The sequence below is a fragment of the Melospiza georgiana genome, chromosome 18 (genome assembly GCF_028018845.1).
Source record: "Melospiza georgiana isolate bMelGeo1 chromosome 18, bMelGeo1.pri, whole genome shotgun sequence".
Lineage (NCBI taxonomy): Eukaryota > Metazoa > Chordata > Aves > Passeriformes > Passerellidae > Melospiza > Melospiza georgiana.
In genome coordinates this window covers 11748621-11768470 of record NC_080447.1, presented here as the reverse complement: position 1 = coordinate 11768470, position 19850 = coordinate 11748621, and the positions used below count along the sequence as shown (strand labels likewise).

At 41.1% G+C, this 19850-nt stretch overlaps 1 protein-coding gene across 3 annotated transcripts in view; it reads left to right on the top strand.

Annotated features, from left to right (window-relative positions):
* CABIN1 (calcineurin binding protein 1) overlaps positions 1–19850 on the top strand; it is a 116670-nt gene that overhangs the window by 78453 nt on the left and 18367 nt on the right. For all 3 annotated transcript variants that reach the window (XM_058037268.1, XM_058037267.1, XM_058037265.1), the window contains exons 31-34: positions 7085–7248; positions 10433–10529; positions 11770–12411; positions 12845–12919. In XM_058037268.1, coding sequence (XP_057893251.1) covers positions 7085–7248; positions 10433–10529; positions 11770–12411; positions 12845–12919 — 978 coding nt within the window. The remainder of the gene's footprint in view (positions 1–7084; positions 7249–10432; positions 10530–11769; positions 12412–12844; positions 12920–19850) is intronic.

Sequence of the window (19850 nt, the reverse complement as noted above, 5' to 3'; positions counted from 1 at the left end):
GAATGCAGCTGTGTTATTGTTTGAGCACAACTGCACCTTCAAACCAGGTTTCAAGAGGCTGGTGTGTTGCTTTTCCTTTCTTTCTTTGTCTTTCTTTCTGTCATAGCCATGCACTAGAAGAGTTTCTTTATTTCCTTTTCTTACAGTCTAGTTAGCTGTTTCCCTTTAAAAAAAAAAAAAGTGATGTGACTTTCTGTTGACATGGTTGTGAAATCACATGGTACATGGGAACCATCAGAGTAAAAACTCCTCAAGCCTCCTGACTGGGTGAACATAAACCTCCAGATTCTGCCTGGCAAGTGGCCAAACCCAGAGCTCTGCAAAGGCCATCTCCAGGCCTCAGTTTCTGTTTCATTAATTCCACCTGAACTTGTAACTCATCTGAACAAGGCATTTCTGCTTTTATTTAATTCTTATGCAGCAAGGAAATAATTGCCTTTCCCTGCCTCCTGTGTGCATGTCCCTGCCTTGTGCTCACAGTCTCCCAAAGTGGCTGTGGCTTGGGTGTTCTTTTCATGGGGTTAAAACCAATTTAAAGTCAAATCAACTGTAAAATGATTGTTCTGGAAATTGAGAAGTCTAAAATTTAAGGCCCTGCAAATACATTGTATATTGAAGAGAGAAATAAGAGGTGAAAATTGTCCATTATGTTTCTTTATCAGCATATGATGATTGGAACATGTGGAGCACTTCCATTTGTCAATATTTTTTCATGCTGCTGTCTTTGCTAAAATAAAGTTACAGAATTCCACAGTTCTTCCAAAATGCATACATGCTGTTTATTCATTTCCAAGTGTGTGTGTATTTAAAAGATAAGAAAATGACAATATTTGCCTTATAGACTAGAAATTGTAATCCTGCTTGTTCTTCACTTACTGAAAGGAGATGCTGCAGTTTTGCCTTTATTTCTGTTTCTTTTGCCAGGCTGATAAAATGTAATTTATGTATTATCATATTTTTAAATTCATTCTGTTACTGTTCTATGTAATAACTATAGCTGGAAGAGTTGGTAGGATTTTCCTGAAATCAGTTCATTTAAGTAAGCCAGGGTTGCTCTATGACACAGGCCTGCAGATAACAACTTTAATACTCTGAATACTCTGCTTTCCTTTCCTAATACTTCTGTGCCCACTTGCATTCCTGTTCACAGAGGCAGAATTGTTCCATTACAGGCTGGATAGCAGTGGGGATGCAGTGAGGAATTGAGGAAGAAAAATAATAGAATTATCTGCAGAAAAGAAGAAAAACTCAGGTGACAGAGGAAAATAATAAGAGGTAGGGGAGGATGTTAAGGTTGGTTGAGGAAAGATGGTTTAGAAATTTGCCTCGTGGGGGAGGGGGCAGTGGTTTTAATGGTTGTGCTCAGAGGTGGCAGGAAGTTGTGAGGGGAGCACTAAATAAAGCCATGCTGGCAGAGGAGGGTGGGGACATTCAGTGCTCTCTGCTGGACCTTCCTGACTTCACATAGAGAACTCTCAAACCCTGTGTGCTGAACCTGTTCAGCTTCAACCATATTCCTTTCCTCTGCAGGCACCCACAGCAAGACAATAAAATTAAATAAGTAGCTAAAAAGACAGGACATGAGTAAAACTGGTGGTATTTCAGTATGTTGTGCTTAACCCTATATAAAAGCAGAGACTTTAGCAAAGTGGGAGCTTTCCAGGGATTATACAGCTGTGCCTAGTTCAATTTCATGATTTTGAAATACCATGTAGGTTGTTACATTATTAATTGTTGCCTTCCCTGAACCACTTAATTAGTTGTTTTGCTAGTTTTGACATACTTTCTAACAATTTTAATATTTAAATTATTTTTACTAAAGGCTCTTAGCAGGACATTACTGAGACTGACAGATGAGGAAATGTTTGGTTTTGGTTTGGGCATTTGCAATACAGTTTGTTGTACGTAGTGCAACTTGAACTTCCAGGACCCTTTGGCAAAAAAAAAAAAGGAAGAAAAATTGGGAGTTAAGTAATGGGAAGTCTTTATTTGTATTAGTGTGGGGTTTATGTGTTTGCTTGTTATATGTGAATTGGATCATGTGGAGCATGACTTGCATTTCTCCATTTCCATGGAGCAGGGAGAGAGTAAAGTTTGATCAGTGCTTAGAAAATGGCTCACCCTGGAGCTGTGCCTGGCAGCAGCAGCCATCCCCAGGGAGCTTTGCTGGGATCTGTCAGCCTCTCCTCCTCAGAGAGGCATTCCTAAACCCCAGGGAATCCCCTCCCCTCAAGTTCTGGAGTAAGCAGCATGGAGGAATAATAAGCACTTCCTTCCTTGCTATTTTCAGTGCCTGAACTAGAAAGTCCCAGAGAGCTGCAGCTCTGCAGGGGGAGGCACAGCCCCAGCCCCAGCTGAAAAACAGTTGTACAAGTGTCACCAGCATTATGGCAGCCTGGCTCCATTATTCAGTTTTCTATTTAATGCCATGTTCAGTATGAAGTTCTTTGCAGGGTTTTCAGTGCTCCCAGATTTATTTTTCCCTAGCAGCGTGTGTCAGGCTTCCCCCGCCCCCACTCTTGCGGCGTGTTTGTTTTGCCAGGAAGGCATGGAGAGCAGCCTGATGTTTTGGATCCTGAGAGGCATTTTGGGCTTGTTGGAAGTGTCTCACTCCTTGCTCTGGTTTGGTGTAAACAGCTCTGCTGGCTGTGGCTGCAGGGAGGAGAACCTTGCAGCACTGGCAATGGTGGCCAGCAAACACGAGCGGGCGTTGGATGGAAAATCCTTCCAGAGCTGGAGACATTTTGTCAGGTAGCCTGAGTGGCCATAACCAGCTACAAAACCTTTCAAAGAACTGGGAATTGTTGGCACAAGGGTCTGCACTCTTCTGTGAGTGTACTTTGCCAACAAATCTCAATTTTTAAGTGATGATATAAAAACTTTAGTTAAACTGAATAATAGTTCCTGGTCTTCTCCCCACTTACATCTTTACAGATTTTGCATTTGTGTATTTCTTAAGCTTTATTAAAAGTAATAAAAGCCCAGCACTGAGCTTCTTAAAAAAAGTTGCAGTGTGTGATCTGAATTTGGAAGTATTCTTCCTGAAGTTTATTGATATTTAGGAAGGAAAAATTAATACCTGATGGGTTTTATTAAACTTCTCTTTGGAAGAGATTGAAACAAGACATTCTGTAGTTTCTGATTGAAATCACAGTTTTAAAAGTTCCATATGACTCACAAAATGAGCTCTGATAAACTCACTTTACCCTCAGTGTTTTGCATATTGCTTAACACAGTTTCAGTGATGGAATGAAGATTGCTCTGGTGGCAGGTTTCTTTCTGCTTTTGCCTCCAGGCTGCCTGTGGAACATTGGACCCCTATCTATTGCTGCTTTGCATTTATGAAGCTGCAAGTCAACACATGAAAAGTTAGTGACTTTCCTTTTAAAATCAGTCCACTTTTGTAATTGCAGTGGGAAACCTGACACCCCTAATGTGAGTTTTAATTTAACCTCTTTTAATGTGCCCTGGAAGACAGCAGCATTCTTCAAAATACACAACTTTGTTTCTATCTGAGGGGCTTTTTCCTGGGTTTCTGGATGCAGTTTGTATATTCTGTCATTAAAAATGGCTCTAATACTAAATTGTTGTAAAATTTAGTACTAAATTTCCAGGCTAGCATTAAAATGGATACATGGGATATATGAGAAGGAGCTGCAAAATTATTTCCAGCTAATTCCAGATACAGTATCTGATCCAAGTGATCCTCTTGATTCAGATGAAAGATGAGATAATGCTGAAAAAGACCAGGAACCTACCTACACATTGGCAGAGTTCCACTCCTACAGTGTGCTGGAGTTGACCATAAATTGTTTTGTGTAGTTAAATTGGCTAAGTAGGTTGTTGCAATGTGGTGCCATTATGAGGCATTCACTTGTTTTGGGATTTGGCAGGAACCCAGTTTACATACGTGCAGAGAAGCAAAAAATAGCAGCTCCAGAATGTGTGCTTCATCTGTGGGCTGAAAGGAGAGCCATTGTATGGTTTGGAGGAAGAAAAGGCATCTCTGTTGAAATAGAAGCATGTGCTGGTTTACAGAGCTGTCACCTGCAGGAGCTGGGTGAGCTCTCGGCCATGGGAGGTGTTTGTGGCATTGCTGGAAGGGGAGGCAGTGCCTGTGCCTGGGGCTTGGCCATGGTGCTCCTTTAGGCACAGTCTGCAGAAGGGAAGCTACAAAAAAGAGCTTGAAAGAAAGCTTCAGGGAGCAAAGAGGAAGAACAGCTTTAGTGTGGTCACTAGGGAGTAAGAGTAGAGAGCATAAGGAAAAGCAAGGAAATTTGGCAGATTAGTCTGTGCATTATATCCAGTTGAAGTCACTGTTTTCCATGTAAAAACATGGAGATTAATCCTCTGATATTTCTGTGTTGTTTTTTGCTAACTTCCTATACATCTTATGGAGTGGAACCAGAGATTTTCTGCAGACATGCAAAGGAAAGGTCCATTTTACACGGGGGTTATGGATCTGCCTTTCTGGTCAAATGTCATTTATTATTGCAGTAATCATTTTCTTTGCTTCCACTTTGTATTAAGTTCTGAAGAGTTTTGATCACACTGAAAGTAAAGCTAAACAAATCTAAGCAAGACCTTTAAACAAAGATAAAGGAGTAAATATTTGTATATCCTGCTCTCTGAACAGGTTTGGAAAGGCAAACTCTTTTCCAGTCAGGTACTCCTATCAATGAGACTTTTCTTTCCTGCTTGTTTACATGATCAGAGGATTTTCATCTTAGAAAGCTGCTACAGGAAAAGCTTCAGAACCAAATAAAACACAAGGGAAGGGTTTGCAGTGATGCAACAGCAGTTTTTGTGAATGATCATAATGTAAATCCCATCCTAACATACAAACATGGTATTATGTGCAGTTCATTTTTTCAGGTATGGTTGACTAGGATGCTGACAGCATCCACAATAAACACCTGAAAACAATCTCATTAGATGTATTAGACATGGCAAAATCTGAGCTAACTAACCCTAATTAAATTATATTTGCTATCAGCCTCCAGCCTTGCTCCCCAAAGATTCCCTTATCCCAGAAATTTAATTAGAAGGTTCAGAATTTATGGCCAAGTATTTGAATCTGCCACTAGAAAATGGATTCTGCTGAGGAATCTAATTCTTCCTTTTGGACTGGTTAGTCCACAGTGAGCATTGATGATATCAAGGCTCTCACCAAGTTCCTAAGACATTTAATAACAGATTGTTTGAAGATAGAAACTTGCTGTGAGTGCATATTAACAGCTTTCAGGCCAGGAAAACTTACTTGAGGTTACTCCTTATTTTTTTGGTTAGTTGAGCTTTGACTAGGTAAGGTGTGTTCATTGACACTGAAGAAAAATGCACAGTATAATTTGGGCTTTGCTTGCTCTTTCTTGGAACAGTTCAGAAGCACATTTAGAAGGTTTGCTGTGGCTCCTGTGAGCCTTGCTGCTGGCAGGAATCAATTGACTTAAATCCATATCTCACTGTCTGGGGGAGCTCAGCTTTTATCTGTCCCTTACCCCTGTCCCTCTGTGAAATTCCACTGCAGAATCTGCTCCTTATTTTCCCAGCTGTGTCCTTTTTAGTTGGATCCCTGTGAAGGTTTCCTGTTGTGTCCTTTTCAGTTGGATCTCCATTTAAAGGTTTCCCTTGTCCCCCTTCTGCAGGGAATCTGCTTGTATCCCTTTCAGTTGGATCCCCTCTTTGGAGGTTTCCTTTCCCCCTCTGGTTGTGGTTTTTTCATTTGGATCCCTGTGTGAAGGTTTCCCTTGTCCTCCCTCTGCAGGGAATCTGGTTGAATCCCTGTGTGAAGGTTTCCTTTCCCCCTCTGTAGGGAATGTGGTTTTGTTTTTTTCAGCTGGATCCCTGTGTGAAGGTTTCCCTTTTTTCCCCTCTGCAGGGCATCTGGTTGTAGTTTTTTCAGTTGGATCCCTGTTTTAAGGTTTCCTTTCTTTCTCTGCAGGGAATCTGGTTGTGTTTTTCTCAGTGTGATCCCCATTTGAGGGTTTCCTTTTCCCCTCTGCAGGGAGTTTTTTCAGCTAGATCACCATTTGAAGGTTTCCGTTCCCCTCTGTAGAGATTCTTGTGTTTTTTTCAATTGGATCCCCATTTGAAAGTTTCCTTTCCCCCTCTGGCTGTGTTTTTCTCAGCTGCATCTGCATTTGAAGGTTTTCTTTTCCCCTCTGCAGGGAATCTGGTTGTGTCCTTTTCAGTTGGATCCCTGTGTGAAGGTTTCCTTTTGTGTCCTTTTCAGCTAGATCCCCCTTTGAAGGTTTCCCTTGTCCCCCCTCTGCAGGAAATCTGGTTGGATCCCTGTGTGAAGGTTTGCTTTCCCCCTCTGATTGTGTTTTCTCCAGCTGGATCCCCCTTTGAAGGTTCCTTTCCCCCTCAGGCTGTGTTTTTTCCATCTGGATCCCCCTTTGAAGGTTCCTTTCCCCCTCAGGCTGTGTTTTCTCCAGCTGGATCCCCATTTGAAGTTCCCTTTCCCCCTCAGGCTGTGTTTTTTCCAGCTGGATCCCCCTTTGAAGGTTCCTTTCCCCCTCAGGCTGTGTTTTTTCCATCTAGATCCCCATTTGAAGGTTCCTTTCCCCTCAGGCTGTGTTTTTTCCAGCTGGATCCCCATTTGAAGTTCCCTTTCCCCCTCTGGGTGTGTTTTTTCCATCTGGATCCCCATTTGAAGGTTCCTTTCCCCCTCTGGGTGTGTTTTCTCCAGCTGGATCCCCATTTGAAATTCCCTTTCCCCCTCTGGGTGTGTTTTCTCCATCTGGATCCCCCTTTGAAGTTCCCTTTCCCCCTCAGGCTGTGTTTTTTCCATCTGGATGCCCCTTTGAAGGTTTCTTTGCCCCTCTGGGTGTGTTTTCTCCAGCTGGATCCCCATTTGAAGTTCCCTTTCCCCCTCAGGCTGTGTTTTTTCCGTCTAGATCCCCATTTGAAGGTTCCTTTCCCCCTCAGGCTGTGTTTTCTCCAGCTGGATCCCTCTTTGAAGGTTCCTTTCGCCCTCTGGGTGTGTTTTTTCCGTCTAGATCTCCATTTGAAGGTTCCTTTCCCCCTCTGGTTACATTTTTTCCATCTGGCTCCCCATCTGAAGTTTCCTTTCCCCCTGCAGGGCATCTGGCGCATCCCCGTGGATGAGATCGACCGGCCGGGCAGTTTCGCGTCTCATATGAACCGCTCCATCGTGCTGCTGCTCAACGTGCTCTCCCAGCTGAGGGACTACAGCACCCTGCTCAAGGTCTCCTCCATGCTGCAGAGGACCCCTGATCAGGGAAAGTATGAGACATTTATTTCATTTTGAGCCATTTGTTGTAAAGCTTTCCAGTGTGTTTTGTTTGCTGTATGACTGTTTTATTTAAAGCTCTTCTTTGTTTAGGGAAAAAAGTCTTTAGACAGGTTCCCTTGGGAGTAGAGTGGAATTGTTGGTTTTCTTGAGTTTTACAGAGATGGGGTAACCGAGAGGAGTTTTAAAATATTTTATTCTATTACCATTCTCAATGAATAGTGAGACACAAAAGATACAAAACTCAATGCTATTTTATCAAAAACTAACTTAGTTCTTAATTACAATACCTTATGTTTTTCAGCTTATTGACTTTTACTACACAATGCTACTATTACTTCTATTACCATTATTACTTCTAATACTATTATTACTTCTAATACTATTATTACTTCTATTTCTATTATTACTTTTAATTACCTATATTTTTCCCTACGTAGTTCTACTACAGTGGATCTTTCACAATTCTAATTCTCTAAAATATCTAGTCTTTTTACAAAACCATATTTTAAAACTTACTAAAACTAGCTTTTAGTTCAATCTCTCTCTCTTAACAATGTCATCTCTATTCCATAATAAGTTCACACACTTTATCTCAGTGTTTACATACAGATGTGTCAGACCATGTGAGCTTTATATCCACAAACCCATTTCCTACATGGAACGATGGTTAATTTTTCTCAAGATTATGATTCTCTAAAGTAGCCTGGAGTTTCTGTGCCTTTCTGCTGAGACTCAGAGCAGCCCGGGGGGTGCCCAGCAGCCTTACAGAGGTGTGGTGTGTCACGTGGAGGGATTCTCTGGAGGAGCAGAGTGTGCCATGGGCACCCTGTGCTGGCCCTTGCGTAAGAGCCAGAGGTCAGGGCCCAGCATCCTGCCTTCCTGTAATCCTTGATGGCCTCAACAATGCCTGTGTGCCTCTTGGCAGCTGATGCTATTTAAAAAGCTTATCCTGTTCAGGGGTGATCTAATTTTAATTGCATTAACCTTATTTAAGAAAAAAAGAAGCTATTAGTGTGAGCTATATATGGACTCGTATCAATGGGAGGACCAAAATAAACATCCAAGGAAAACACTGAGGTAAAATTCTCGTAGGTTGTCCTGTGGGAAATGTTGAAATTGGTCTCTGGCAAATGTTTAAGAAATGAAACATGAATGATTGATGGCAATAAGTTGGAGGAATTGAAGGTTTCTTCATGTGTTTTTGAGTGTGAGTGCATGTGAATTTGCATGGAGTGTAGTGTGTCTGGGAATATGTCACCCCTTGTTCAGCAAACTTGAAGCCAAAAATACTTTGACTTTTAACATATCAGACGAACTGAACCATAGAAGGTTTCAATTTCTGTCCTAAGCAAACCCATAGCTGTACTAAAAATATTATGTTATTTGTAAGTCTAGACTGAATTCAAAAAACAAATAATTTGACATGTTAGATCAGCCAGTGCCAGCCTTGGTGAGGTGCAGTTGTTAGAGGAAATTAGAAATAGAGATAATTCTGGGTGTGTCTGGTATATGCCAGACAATTTTTAAAAATAGGGTGGTTTTAGTTATTACTGAACTAATGAGGAGTCAGATGTTTATGGATTGCTTTTCAGAGAAAAGAGAGCAAAATTACCAATTTAACAATCATAGAGAGGAAATATGTGTATTTAAAATGTTGGCCTTTTGACTGAAATAATACCCTTCAGAGTTATTTACTTGATTTCTAGGCCTCTCATTCAAACCAGCTAATTCTGAAATAGAAATTAAGTTTTCCATTAAACGTGATTAGGTGGGAATGACAGCTGGAAGTGTTTTGCTTGAAAGCAGACTAAAACATTGTGTCCAAATACACTGAAATTACAGTGCTCTAGTAAATTAAATGAAGCTATAGAGTGAATGTTTTACACATACAATATTACTTTTTTGTAATACTTACTAGGAAAAAAGGTAGCAGCACACCCATGAACCCAGGATTTTTAGAGCTAAAAATCCTGAGTTCAAAGGCAACTGATATGATCAAAGAGAGAGGATTTGCTGATGTCCTTAATCTCACATGCACGCTTTATCCAGAACATGAAAATCACCTGAGAGTTCAGCATAGCTTTGTGTAACTATAAGGTTCTTTTTCAAAAAAAGGATTGAATAAAAAGCTGGTACTTGAGGGGCACAGAGGGCTTGATACAAGAAAACTAAATATGGTTGTCTGGTTTGCTCTGGGTTTGGTTGCTTGGTGTTTTCCCATTTCTCCCCTTCCCTCTGGCTGCAGGCAAAGGTGTCTTCTGCTTCATCTTTGTGTCATCTCTGATCTTGTGGGGAGGGAAACAAAGCTAAAGTGTTAAATCCCAATATTGTTATATTTCAGAATGCACCTGTAGATTTTTGGTTTTTTCTTATGTTTTAAAGTTGTTGTGTTGCCTTTTTCTTGTTTTTCTTTTGATGTCCTTTGTCTTGGTTTAAAGCACAGGTGTATGTTAAGGAATGCAGGAGCCTCCCCTGAAATGAAAAATGTAAATCCCCTCCCTCTGAATTGTTATAATTTTGAAATTAAGGGGCTCTCAGGCAGAGGTATGGGAAAAGGTTCTTTACGAGGAAAATTAAAAATACAAATGCAATAGTACAAACAAAAAAACAACACTGCCAGAGTCAGAGCAGTCCCTGCCCCCTGTGTGTCAGGGGGTGTCCCAGCCCCATCCCAGGGGGGCTCAGCCCTCCTGCAGTGCCAGCTGTGGCTCTGCTGCAGCAGGGATCCTGCACAAGGGGGGAGTTTTCCTCTGCAGCTCCAGGGCTGCTGCAGATGGGCCTGGGCTCCCTCTGGCCATGCAGGGCAGCAGAAAGCTGCTCCTCTGGCAGTGCAGGGGGCAAAGGCTGCTGTGCTGTGCCAGGCTCAGATTGGATCCAGGCAGGAATGCTTGGCTCCTCCCCTGGGCGGAGCATCTCCCCATGGGATGCTGGGATTGGATCAGCCCTGCAGGGACACTCAGTGGCCATGGACAGCAGAGATCTCCTGGAGGGAGGGTTGGCTGTGGGAGAGATAAACAAAACTGCCCCATGAACAGCAGAGAACTGCCCCACCATAACAGATGGCAATAAAATACACACCCAGCTAAATCTTGCAGCCTAAGGCAGGCCTGGTTCTTGCTGTGGAGTGCTGTGGGTTTTGGCCGCTGATTCCTTTCTCTCTCTCGCTGGCGACAGGAAGTACCTGCGTGATGCCGATCGCCAGGTGCTGGCCCAGCAAGCCTTTGTGCTCACAGTGAAGGTGCTGGAGGACACCCTCAACGATCTCACACAGGTGAGGCAGCAGGACTCTCCATGGCTCTCCTTTAGTGATTAGCTTCTGCAGTGTTCACTCATTCCTTAGATCTCCTGAGATTCAAAGACTGCATTTATAAGCACTTGCTTCTAATACCTTTTGCTTATATGACACTACACAGAAAAATTTCTTCCAGCATTGTTGATTTTTTGGTTTTGAATTTCAGTAACAAGTACAGTTTGCAATAAGGATTGAAAGATTGCAGTAAGTTTGGTCTGACTGTCCCTTAAACATCAAATAGTGGTAGATACAAGTAGTGTTCAAGATCTCCATTTTCAGGTGTGGTCTATAGGAAAATTCCTTTTAAAATGAACTAAGATTCCTCTTGCAAGACAAACCCAGACAGCTTGGACAGTCTACATGCCTAGACACTTTTCACTGCTAGTCCTTGACAGCACCACACTTATTATTACATATAATTGTAATGTAGATTTCATTTTTTTAAAAGTCATACAGAAGCTAATCAGTTTCCAGGTTAAGGGATCTGGATATTGGAACTTTGCTTTGTAAATACATTCAAGGAAGAACTTGTTCCTAAGGGTTTTCTAAGTTAACAGGCTGTAGGTTTAACCAACTAAAAAAAAACATGGTCAAGAACACTGGAACTCTGTATATTAAATAGTTTGTTCATAAATCTGGATGTAAGAGTTGTATCATTATCAATTTTTGAAAGAAGAGATGATGTACTGAGATTTTCTACCTTTGGAACTTCACCAAAGTAAAGGTACAAAAAGTAAAATACTACAGCAGGGTTTTGCCTACTTCTTGATCTATTAACAAGAAGGTTCTGTAAGAATAACAAAAGGAAAGAGTTTTAAACTTGAGCTTGATCTGCAGCTGCCAAAAGAAACAGATTTGGTTTTGATTTCAATATGTTAGAAGAAAAATTTGTGCAGTTAAAACCTTGGATTTCATTTAGTTGGATCCCTTAGCATGGACTGAAGTAGTGAGGGAAAATAAACATTGTGGCTTCACTTCAGCCTGAGCTGTTGACACTTCTCTGTGGTTGTTTTCACTTATTAAAATACTTCTAATTGTAAGATTTGTGGCCTGGATTAATTAATATTGAGAAACAAATAAGAATTAACATAGAATAAATGCATTTTCTTCAGCAGAAGCAGTAATGAAAGGTACTGGTCAGTATTCATGATAGTCACAGCTGTGCTCAAATGCTTTTTGATTTCAATGATAACAGAGAAGAATGATTTCTTTTATTAAGGTTTCAGAAGATCAGGGTTCCAAGTCTTCTAGCCTTGCTTCAGGAAGGATGACAACAGACGTGTCCAATAAAAGTAGTGCAGAAGAGGGGAAAGATGTGCTCCCCAAAAAGGCAGCTCTGTCAGATGGAGCAGTGCATGGTACTGAGAATGGAGTGAAGGAAGCCACCCAGGGACAAATCCCCCATGCTATGGACATTTTGGAACAGGAGGACAGGAGTGACAAGGAGATTAAAGAGCTTCCTGGCCCTGGTTCAGCTGAGCCCATGGATCTTGATGGCTTTTCCAGTGACCCTGACAAAATTGATTCTTGCTGTAAGCGCGGCGAGCCGGAGCGGCTGCAGCCCGGCCGGAGCTCCAAGGACAGGGCTCCCGAGAGCAGGACTCCAGAACTTTCCTTGGAGGAGCTCAGCATCAGCTCAAAACACCAGCAGCAGGCAGCTAAAGGAACAATTCCAGCAGCACCTACAGAAGAACCTGTCCAGAGGTCAAGCAGGAAGAGGAAATTACTTGAGGATGTGGAGTCTGGAAAAACACTTCTGCTCGATGCTTACCGAGTGTGGCAGCAGGGCCAGAAAGTCATGGCCTATGACCTGGGCAAAATTGAGAAGATCATGTCTGAAACATACATGCTGATTAAGCAGGTATTTAATTTAAGAAATGATTAATTTTAAGAAATTATTAATTGTCATTTCTCTATGTGGCCTCCGATTTCAGGATATAACAGGAATTGCTAAACCAAGCCCTTTATCTGTTTAAAACCTTCCCAAAGAACCATTCCCTTGACAATGCCATTGCTGGGGATAGGGAGTAGGACTCTCCATCTTTTAAAACTAAATTTCTGAAATGAGTTAAGAGCTGTAGTGCCACTTACATGGTGTTTGTTCAGCTAAATGTTAGTTTGAATTGAGAGAGCTGAGTATTTATCTTTGGGGATGTGCTCCTGAATAATTTAAGGTTAGCATTTTGCTGTAGAACTCTGCTTCCATGCTCTACATCCCCATTTCATCTCAATTTAATTAGATTTATAGATGAGCTAAGTAATTATGACTTCATTAGTTGTGGTTCTGTGTTCAGGTGGATGAAGAAGCAGCACTTGAACAGGCAGTCAAGTTTTGCCAGGTGCATATGGGAGCATCAGCACAGAAACAGGTAAGATCTGAAGCCTTTGGGTGCTGATTTTATGAGTCTGTGCAGGCTCAAAATCTATTGCTGAGTGTCTGCAGCACCTAGAAATGCCTACTTGCCTTGTATTGGTGCCATCTGCATTAGTAGGAAGATCACCCCTTTATTAGTGTCAGTGCTGCTGTTTATAGCAGGCTTGCAGGATTGTTTTCATGCCCAAAAGCTTTTGGGGAAACCCTAAACAATCTTCAAATTGAAATATTTATGGCATGCTACAATTTCCCTAGTGTCCACATCATACCCAGCATTTCATGGATGGTAATTACTTCTCTCTGCTCCCTAAGGGCTCCAACCTCATCAGCTCTTGCCTTGCTGGCATTGCACTCTGCTCTGAGATACCAGATAGATTTTCTTTAACTCTGTTAAAAACAAACTGTTACTCAGTTTGTTTTAGCTTGTAGTTTCTGGGTTTACTCAGCAAACAATTATAATAGCTTTAAATGGATCATTATTTATCAGTTCTTAATGTGATATCAAGGCCAAGAAGAAAACTGGAAGAATGACATATTTATTGGTGTTCATTTTGCAGCCCCAAAGTATTTACTAGATTTGTATTTTTCATAATTTTTGTTCAGTTAAAATGTGCTTTTGTTAATGCATCTCTTAGCCGAGTAATAGGAGAGGATGTAAGAGGAAAGGGAGGGTTTTTTCTTTATTAGGTTTTCATGGAAGTGACTTTCTCCAATTTGTGCCTCTCAGGAAGTCAGTAACATTGTTCCATTGAACTATAGAAGTGAACAGAAATGTCAAGAGAGGTATTTAGTACAAGTGTTGGCTTGCTTGTATTCTGGTATTTCAGGTTTTAATTTTTTTTTAATAAATAAATGTTAGCTCAGCATGGTAAACCTTTTTTAGTTTATTTTGTGGAAAAAATAGACATCATCACACTGTGATTTATGACTTCAAAATAAAAAGAATTTGCTAGAAAGCTTCTTTAAAAAGTAATGTCACTGTTGCTTTTTTGGATGCGTTCACCTTTTTAAAAAACACTCACCAAATTCCCCTTTATCAATCCAATTCCTTGCTGGGCTTTCTTGAAGCTTCTGGGAATGTCACTGCTATTCCAGTTCTTCCAGCAGTCACCAGGTACTCAGGCATGTAGCAAAACATGAGAATGGTGAAAAACCTGCACACAAACTGATCCTGAGAGTAGCCACAATAGGTGAGCTAGTATTTAACAGCACTGGGAGCAATAAGATTTCCTGTTAAATCACTTGAAATAAAACATGCCCCTTCACATGCTGCACTTGGAAGCTTTCCCTTTTAGGAAGCAGTCCCAGCTAACGAGGTTATTACATCCTGCACTCTCATTTTGCTCTGCTCCTAGCAGGATCTTGCAAGCTGTGTGAAGCTGCTCCTACAGCACTGTGAATTAGTGTGGAGACACAGGAATAGCCACTCTTGTAGACATCTGTCTGTTTTCAGCAGACTGAATCCTGTTTTATTTAAAATTGGCAAGTATTTGCCTTCTGTAAGCAAATGATGTCATGCTCAGAGCTGCTGCAGCAGGGGGAAATGCTTTGTTCCTGGATGGTTTGAGTGGGTTTGCAGGGCCTGTGGTTCTTCAGTCACTCAGCCCAAGAAATTGACAGTAAAAAAAGAAAAAAGCTCAGAATCCACCTTGATATATGCCTTTCTCAGCTGGCTCTTGTATTTTAAAGTTGCAGGCATTATATGGTTTCTTTATGAAAGTTTTCACTTGCTACTAAAATTAGGCATTACTTGAATTCTGGCTTTTCAACTTTCTTCCAGAGCAGTCAGAGATTCTAACCTAAATATTTAACAACAATGTTCAAACCTCTCCAGGCACAAGCAGGAAACAATAGAGCAGTCATGAGAGGAGCTGGACAAAGTGGGTCCTTACACTTCTGTGAGCAGATCTAATCTTTTTAATGGCTTGGCAAGGCTGTGACCCTTTGACTTGGTTTCAGAAATCCTCTCTGGTTCTTAAGAGTGTTTTGAGCCAATGAGAGGCACATCACCTACAAAATCAGCTAAAAACATGGAAGATGGCTGAGAAAGAAGCTTTGAAGAAGGCAGAAAATTCAGAGCTACAAAACCTTGCCATGATAAGTTCCAGTGCTCCTGGAGGACTGGAGAAATTGGAGTGATTTCCATCAATTCCAGAAATTGATATAAAATCATGTTCTATGTAAGTTGCTGGGACATATCTTTCAGTATTCAATATTAATATTTTTTCAGTGATATATTAATCAACTCCAGCACAATTTGGTTCACAATTTACAGAGTGGTGATGCAACATTTTTGAGAGCTGTTGTGGAGAAAGGTATGGCCAAAAGGAATTCCTCCAGTTTTTGTCCTTTTCCCTTTAAATTCTTAAGTGTGAATAAGACTTTTGATATAAGCTATCAAATGGGCTGAAATGCAGTGGTGGTGGCTGAATCTTTAACAATCAAGTAACTAAAGTTACCCTGGAGATTAATTGACCTTCTGAGCAAGCAGCATTTTGAAGGCTTCTTGTTCATTTCTTTGATTTTTCTGTCTGAGAATGTTATCTAAAAGATTTGCAAAGATCCTGAAAGCAGTCATCTCAGTTGCTCTGAGTTATATTTTTAGTCTTGCCAACTGTGATTTTCATATGAAATTAATGGTCCCTGGAAATGGAGTCCTTGTTGGGGGAGGAGGAAAGATTGAGGCAGACTGGTTTGATTTTGAGTTAGGATTGTACTTAAATACCTTGTCCTGAGGACCAAGGAGGGGACATGTTGGCAGAAAGCAGAGCTGAGCATTCTAGATAATTAGAGAATTCCTAATTAGCCTTTCCATTGACTGCCTACAATTGCTCTTGGGAAATTCTTCATTTTATGCTGTTAAGGACATATTGACATGGGAAAGGTATTGCATTACAAGCTAAGGATGGAGCTTTGTATTGCACAGAATATTCTGTAAATGCACCTGGAGATACTTTAGTTTAAGAGCCCATCTGTCTTCTGTTTTCCTGCAATCTGAAAAGGTATTTTTATTACTGTGGACTTAATATTGAATTCCTTAATACTAAAAGTACCCCTTTCACCAGTGCTGAAAGACAAGACAGTTAAAACTCAGTGGTTGTGTGTTGGGAACTAATGTACCACTAATCCTGAGAACTGAATTTATATAAAACAAATACTTTCAAACATTGTAAAAATCAACATTGCACACAGGGCTGGATTTAACATCTCTAAAAATACAAGAGTGTTCAGAGGCAAAGTTCCAAAATGCCACTGAGTCTCTGCTCCTGGGTTGTGACCCCTGAGAGTTGGGACTCTGTGTAGAAAGCCCTGGTAACGGGTAGTGTTGTAGGAGCTGAAATTTCTATTGGCTCTTCAAGGTATAGTATATCATCCAAATGTCATGAGAAGGGGCTATTTCAACATTGCTGAGTTATTTAAGACTCACTGCTGCCTTAGCCAAAAAATCCTTGCTCTGGGACCAGCTCCATCCCTGAAGTGTCGGGGAGAGAAAGGAAAATTTCAACTGCTCTTTGCTGCTCCATCTGCCAGGCCTTGAGCTCTCCCTGCTTGGTTCTGGCTGCCCAAATTCTCCTTTTCACCTTTTGCTTCACTCAGCTCCTCCTCAGGAGCACAGCCATGGCCACCTTCTCCCCCTGGCTGCTGCCAGACTCCAGGTGCTTTCCCCATTTCCCTCTGTCAACCTCCAGTCAAAACACATCAGCAGATTTCAGTGTCAGCTCTAATTAAAAGTGATGCTTCATGGAGCTACCAGCAGAATCAAAACAATGACTTTTATTACAAACACAATCAGGTTATGCAAATGAGCCTTTCAGGCTCCTGGCAGGCTGCCAGGGTGATCCCTGATTTTATAAAGTTTTGCTGCTGCTGTAATAGAAAAGTGTTGTTTCATATAGAAGTGTTGTAGTATAAAGGTGCTGGTTTAGTTCTCTTCCTGCCCTTCTCTAGTTCAGAACAGGTAACTGGGGTCTTGTTTTCTCCTTCCACCAGTGTTTGTCCCTTCCCAGGGCTGATCAGTACTTTGAATCCACAGCTGCAGAATTTTTTGGGGTCATTGGTGGGTTTGATCTATTTTATCTTTTCCCGGGACTGGTGATCAGTAGTCTGAATCCACAACTTCATGCTGCAGAATTTTCTGGGGTCATTGGTGGGTTTGATGTGTGAGGGCTGTGCTGAACCCACACACCAGAAGCTCAGATGGACTCTGGAGCATGGCTCTGGTGCTGGGACCTTACAGGGAATGTGATATTTCACTTGGAACAGGAAAACATTTTCTGCTGTGAGTGAAGCTAGAGGGCACTCCCATGGATTTTTCCCCTTCTGCTGTGGAATGCAGTCAGCACTGCAGTGACATGGGCTCTCAGGCATTTTTCTTCAAGGAGAAAACTTGAGAGTGCCTTCTTTGAACTGCCTTGGGTGTCTAGAGCGTTTTCTTCTCAAATTCTCACATTAAAAAAAACCCACAAAGCAACAAACCACCAAGCTGTTCTCTTCAGGAAACAGCTAAAAGCCTTCTGTAAAGGCACTTTGCTGGGAATGGGAGGAGATTAGGAGAATATTAAATAATTAGAAAATAATCATCTTCTACCTCATGTGTTTTCTCCCCCTTTTTGTTCCACCCACATGCTGCTAATTTTCATCTTTTCTTCCTGCACATCAAGACGTCAGAGACTGCTTACAGAAAAAGTTGTTTTTCCTGAGTTGTCTGTATGCTTTATTAATGCAGCAAAGCTGACAAGAAAGGAGGGGGAAGGAGGAGGTGGGGATGGGGGGGACAAAAGGACGAGCTCTTTCATGGTCTCCTACCAAAGGGTGACCATTTTGCTCACTGTTGCATTTGCCAGTTGCCATGGCATCCCCCTCTCACTCTATCCTGGAGGTGTATTCTTGATATAATTAACAGCTCTCCTCCTTCTGTCTCCTGCAGAAAGCAATCATTAAGTGAACATGAAGGAAAGAAAAGACACTTTTTATCTTTTACTTTGGATATTAATGGTTTTCATCCTGCTACCTGGTCTCTCTTGGTCCAATAATGATGTTTTTGTGTATGGAAGTGTTGCTGTAATATGGCTGCAGGACATTGAGCCCCTGCTTGCATTTGTGTTAATGGGAGGGTTTAATTAGGCTAAAGTTCAATTTTATGTGTGTAAACCTTTGTTATTTTCTGTATATTAAGTGGTCTTGGGAAATACAAGGCTCTTCAGAATCCTGATCATGGATATTACTGCTATTTGTGATGCACCTAGAAGAAAACTTCCAAATGTTATTTATTTCACATGCTGCTGTAGAGAAATTGAGGGGAAAAAAAAGAATGGGCAGGCATAATTTAATTAAAACACAATATTGAGCAGGAATTGGGGTGGTAGTACTGTGGAATGTGGCCAGCATATTCCTGTGTGACAGGGGATGTTCTGGTGTCCTTTTAAAAATAAACACCTTTGTGTGAGGTGGGTTCTGACTTCAGTCCCACTAGAGTGCTAAACTCAGGCATGGGAGTAATTGAAAAAAAAAAAGAAATCACAAGAAAATGTTATGTAACAGTTGCAGTTCCAGCATCTTTCATTAGGAAACTTTTGTTGGGAAAGCTGTCACTTTCCCTTTCTGGAACATTTGGTTGTTAATTTTTCCCACAGCCACAGAGCAGTGAGCTCTCCCAAAAGCAGGAGTGGGAAGGTTGCTGGAGGATTTCTTTGTGTTTCAAAATGTGTTTTTTAAAAACAGCAAGTATGGTAAAAACAGAGCCTTGGTCAGGTTCTCTGGTTTATGACTTCACAGGCTGCAAAGTAAATTTTTGCTCATGTTTTATCTTAATGCTGGATTTCTTTTAGCTGCTGCTCAAGTGCCTCTCTGGGAAACTGTAGGGAGCTATTTTTTCCAGTAACATCTGTGAAAAAATTCTGCACTTTTGCTGATAATTTTATTGGTGAAAGGCTGTCCCAGTGCTGGATTTTCAGCATTTTCCTTACTTGTTTTCACATCAGCTTTCAACATGGGAAGGGTTTGTCCATCATCTCTGTGAGGCTGAATGAACTCTTTGAGGAGTGTGCTGAAATAATCCAGGTTCTAACAAATAAAGAGAAAGTCAGAATTAATCACAATTCACACAGGCATCCATCCTAGTTACTCATTTACATTTCAGCTTTTTACATTCTTCAAAATGAAAACAGTTTTTGCTAGGTTTTTTAAAGAGAATTAAGATAGTGGGCTCTTTATGGAAGCAGTGGATCATCCATGACACCTCATTTGGATATTAATAATAAGCCTTAAATATTTCTTCTACCCACTTTGATATGGTAGTCAATACAAAAATAGTGCTGCAAACCCTTCAGTACCTCATGTTTTTTAAAAAATCTAGAAGGAAGTCCAGTTTTGACTAGAGGAACCTGTAATTACAATGAAAGACAGGAAGAAATCAGATAAGAGTTTTTATCTTAATTCAGTTATATTCACATGTTCTGTAAGTAACTTTAAATGGTAGAAAATATCCTTTTCTTGTTGGTGACTAAAGGCACTCTGTAAGAGTGGTGGTAACAGAGGCACTGAGTGTGGTGAGGTGGATTGGAGAGGGGAAAAGGAGAAGTTCTGAGTCACAACTGACTGAGATTTGGCTTAGTACCACAGCAAAGCAAAAACTAAAAAATAATCTTCTGATGAGAAACCACATAAAACACTGGTGAAGGTTTGTCACTGCCTCTCCATTTCCTACTGTCTGTCTGTGGAAAACAATCTTTATTGTGCCTTACTGCTGCTTTAGCAGTACAAATAGGTGAACAAAAGGCTTCTGGTAAATCCAGGACTGCTGTGGTGAGTTTTTCTGGGTTTATTTCTCAGCTGGGTGTTTTTAGGTCCTGTTTTCCTGGAGCTCTGCAGGATGATGAAATGTGGCCCCATAAGTGCTGAGCAGTGGAGTTGGTGACATTCCCTGA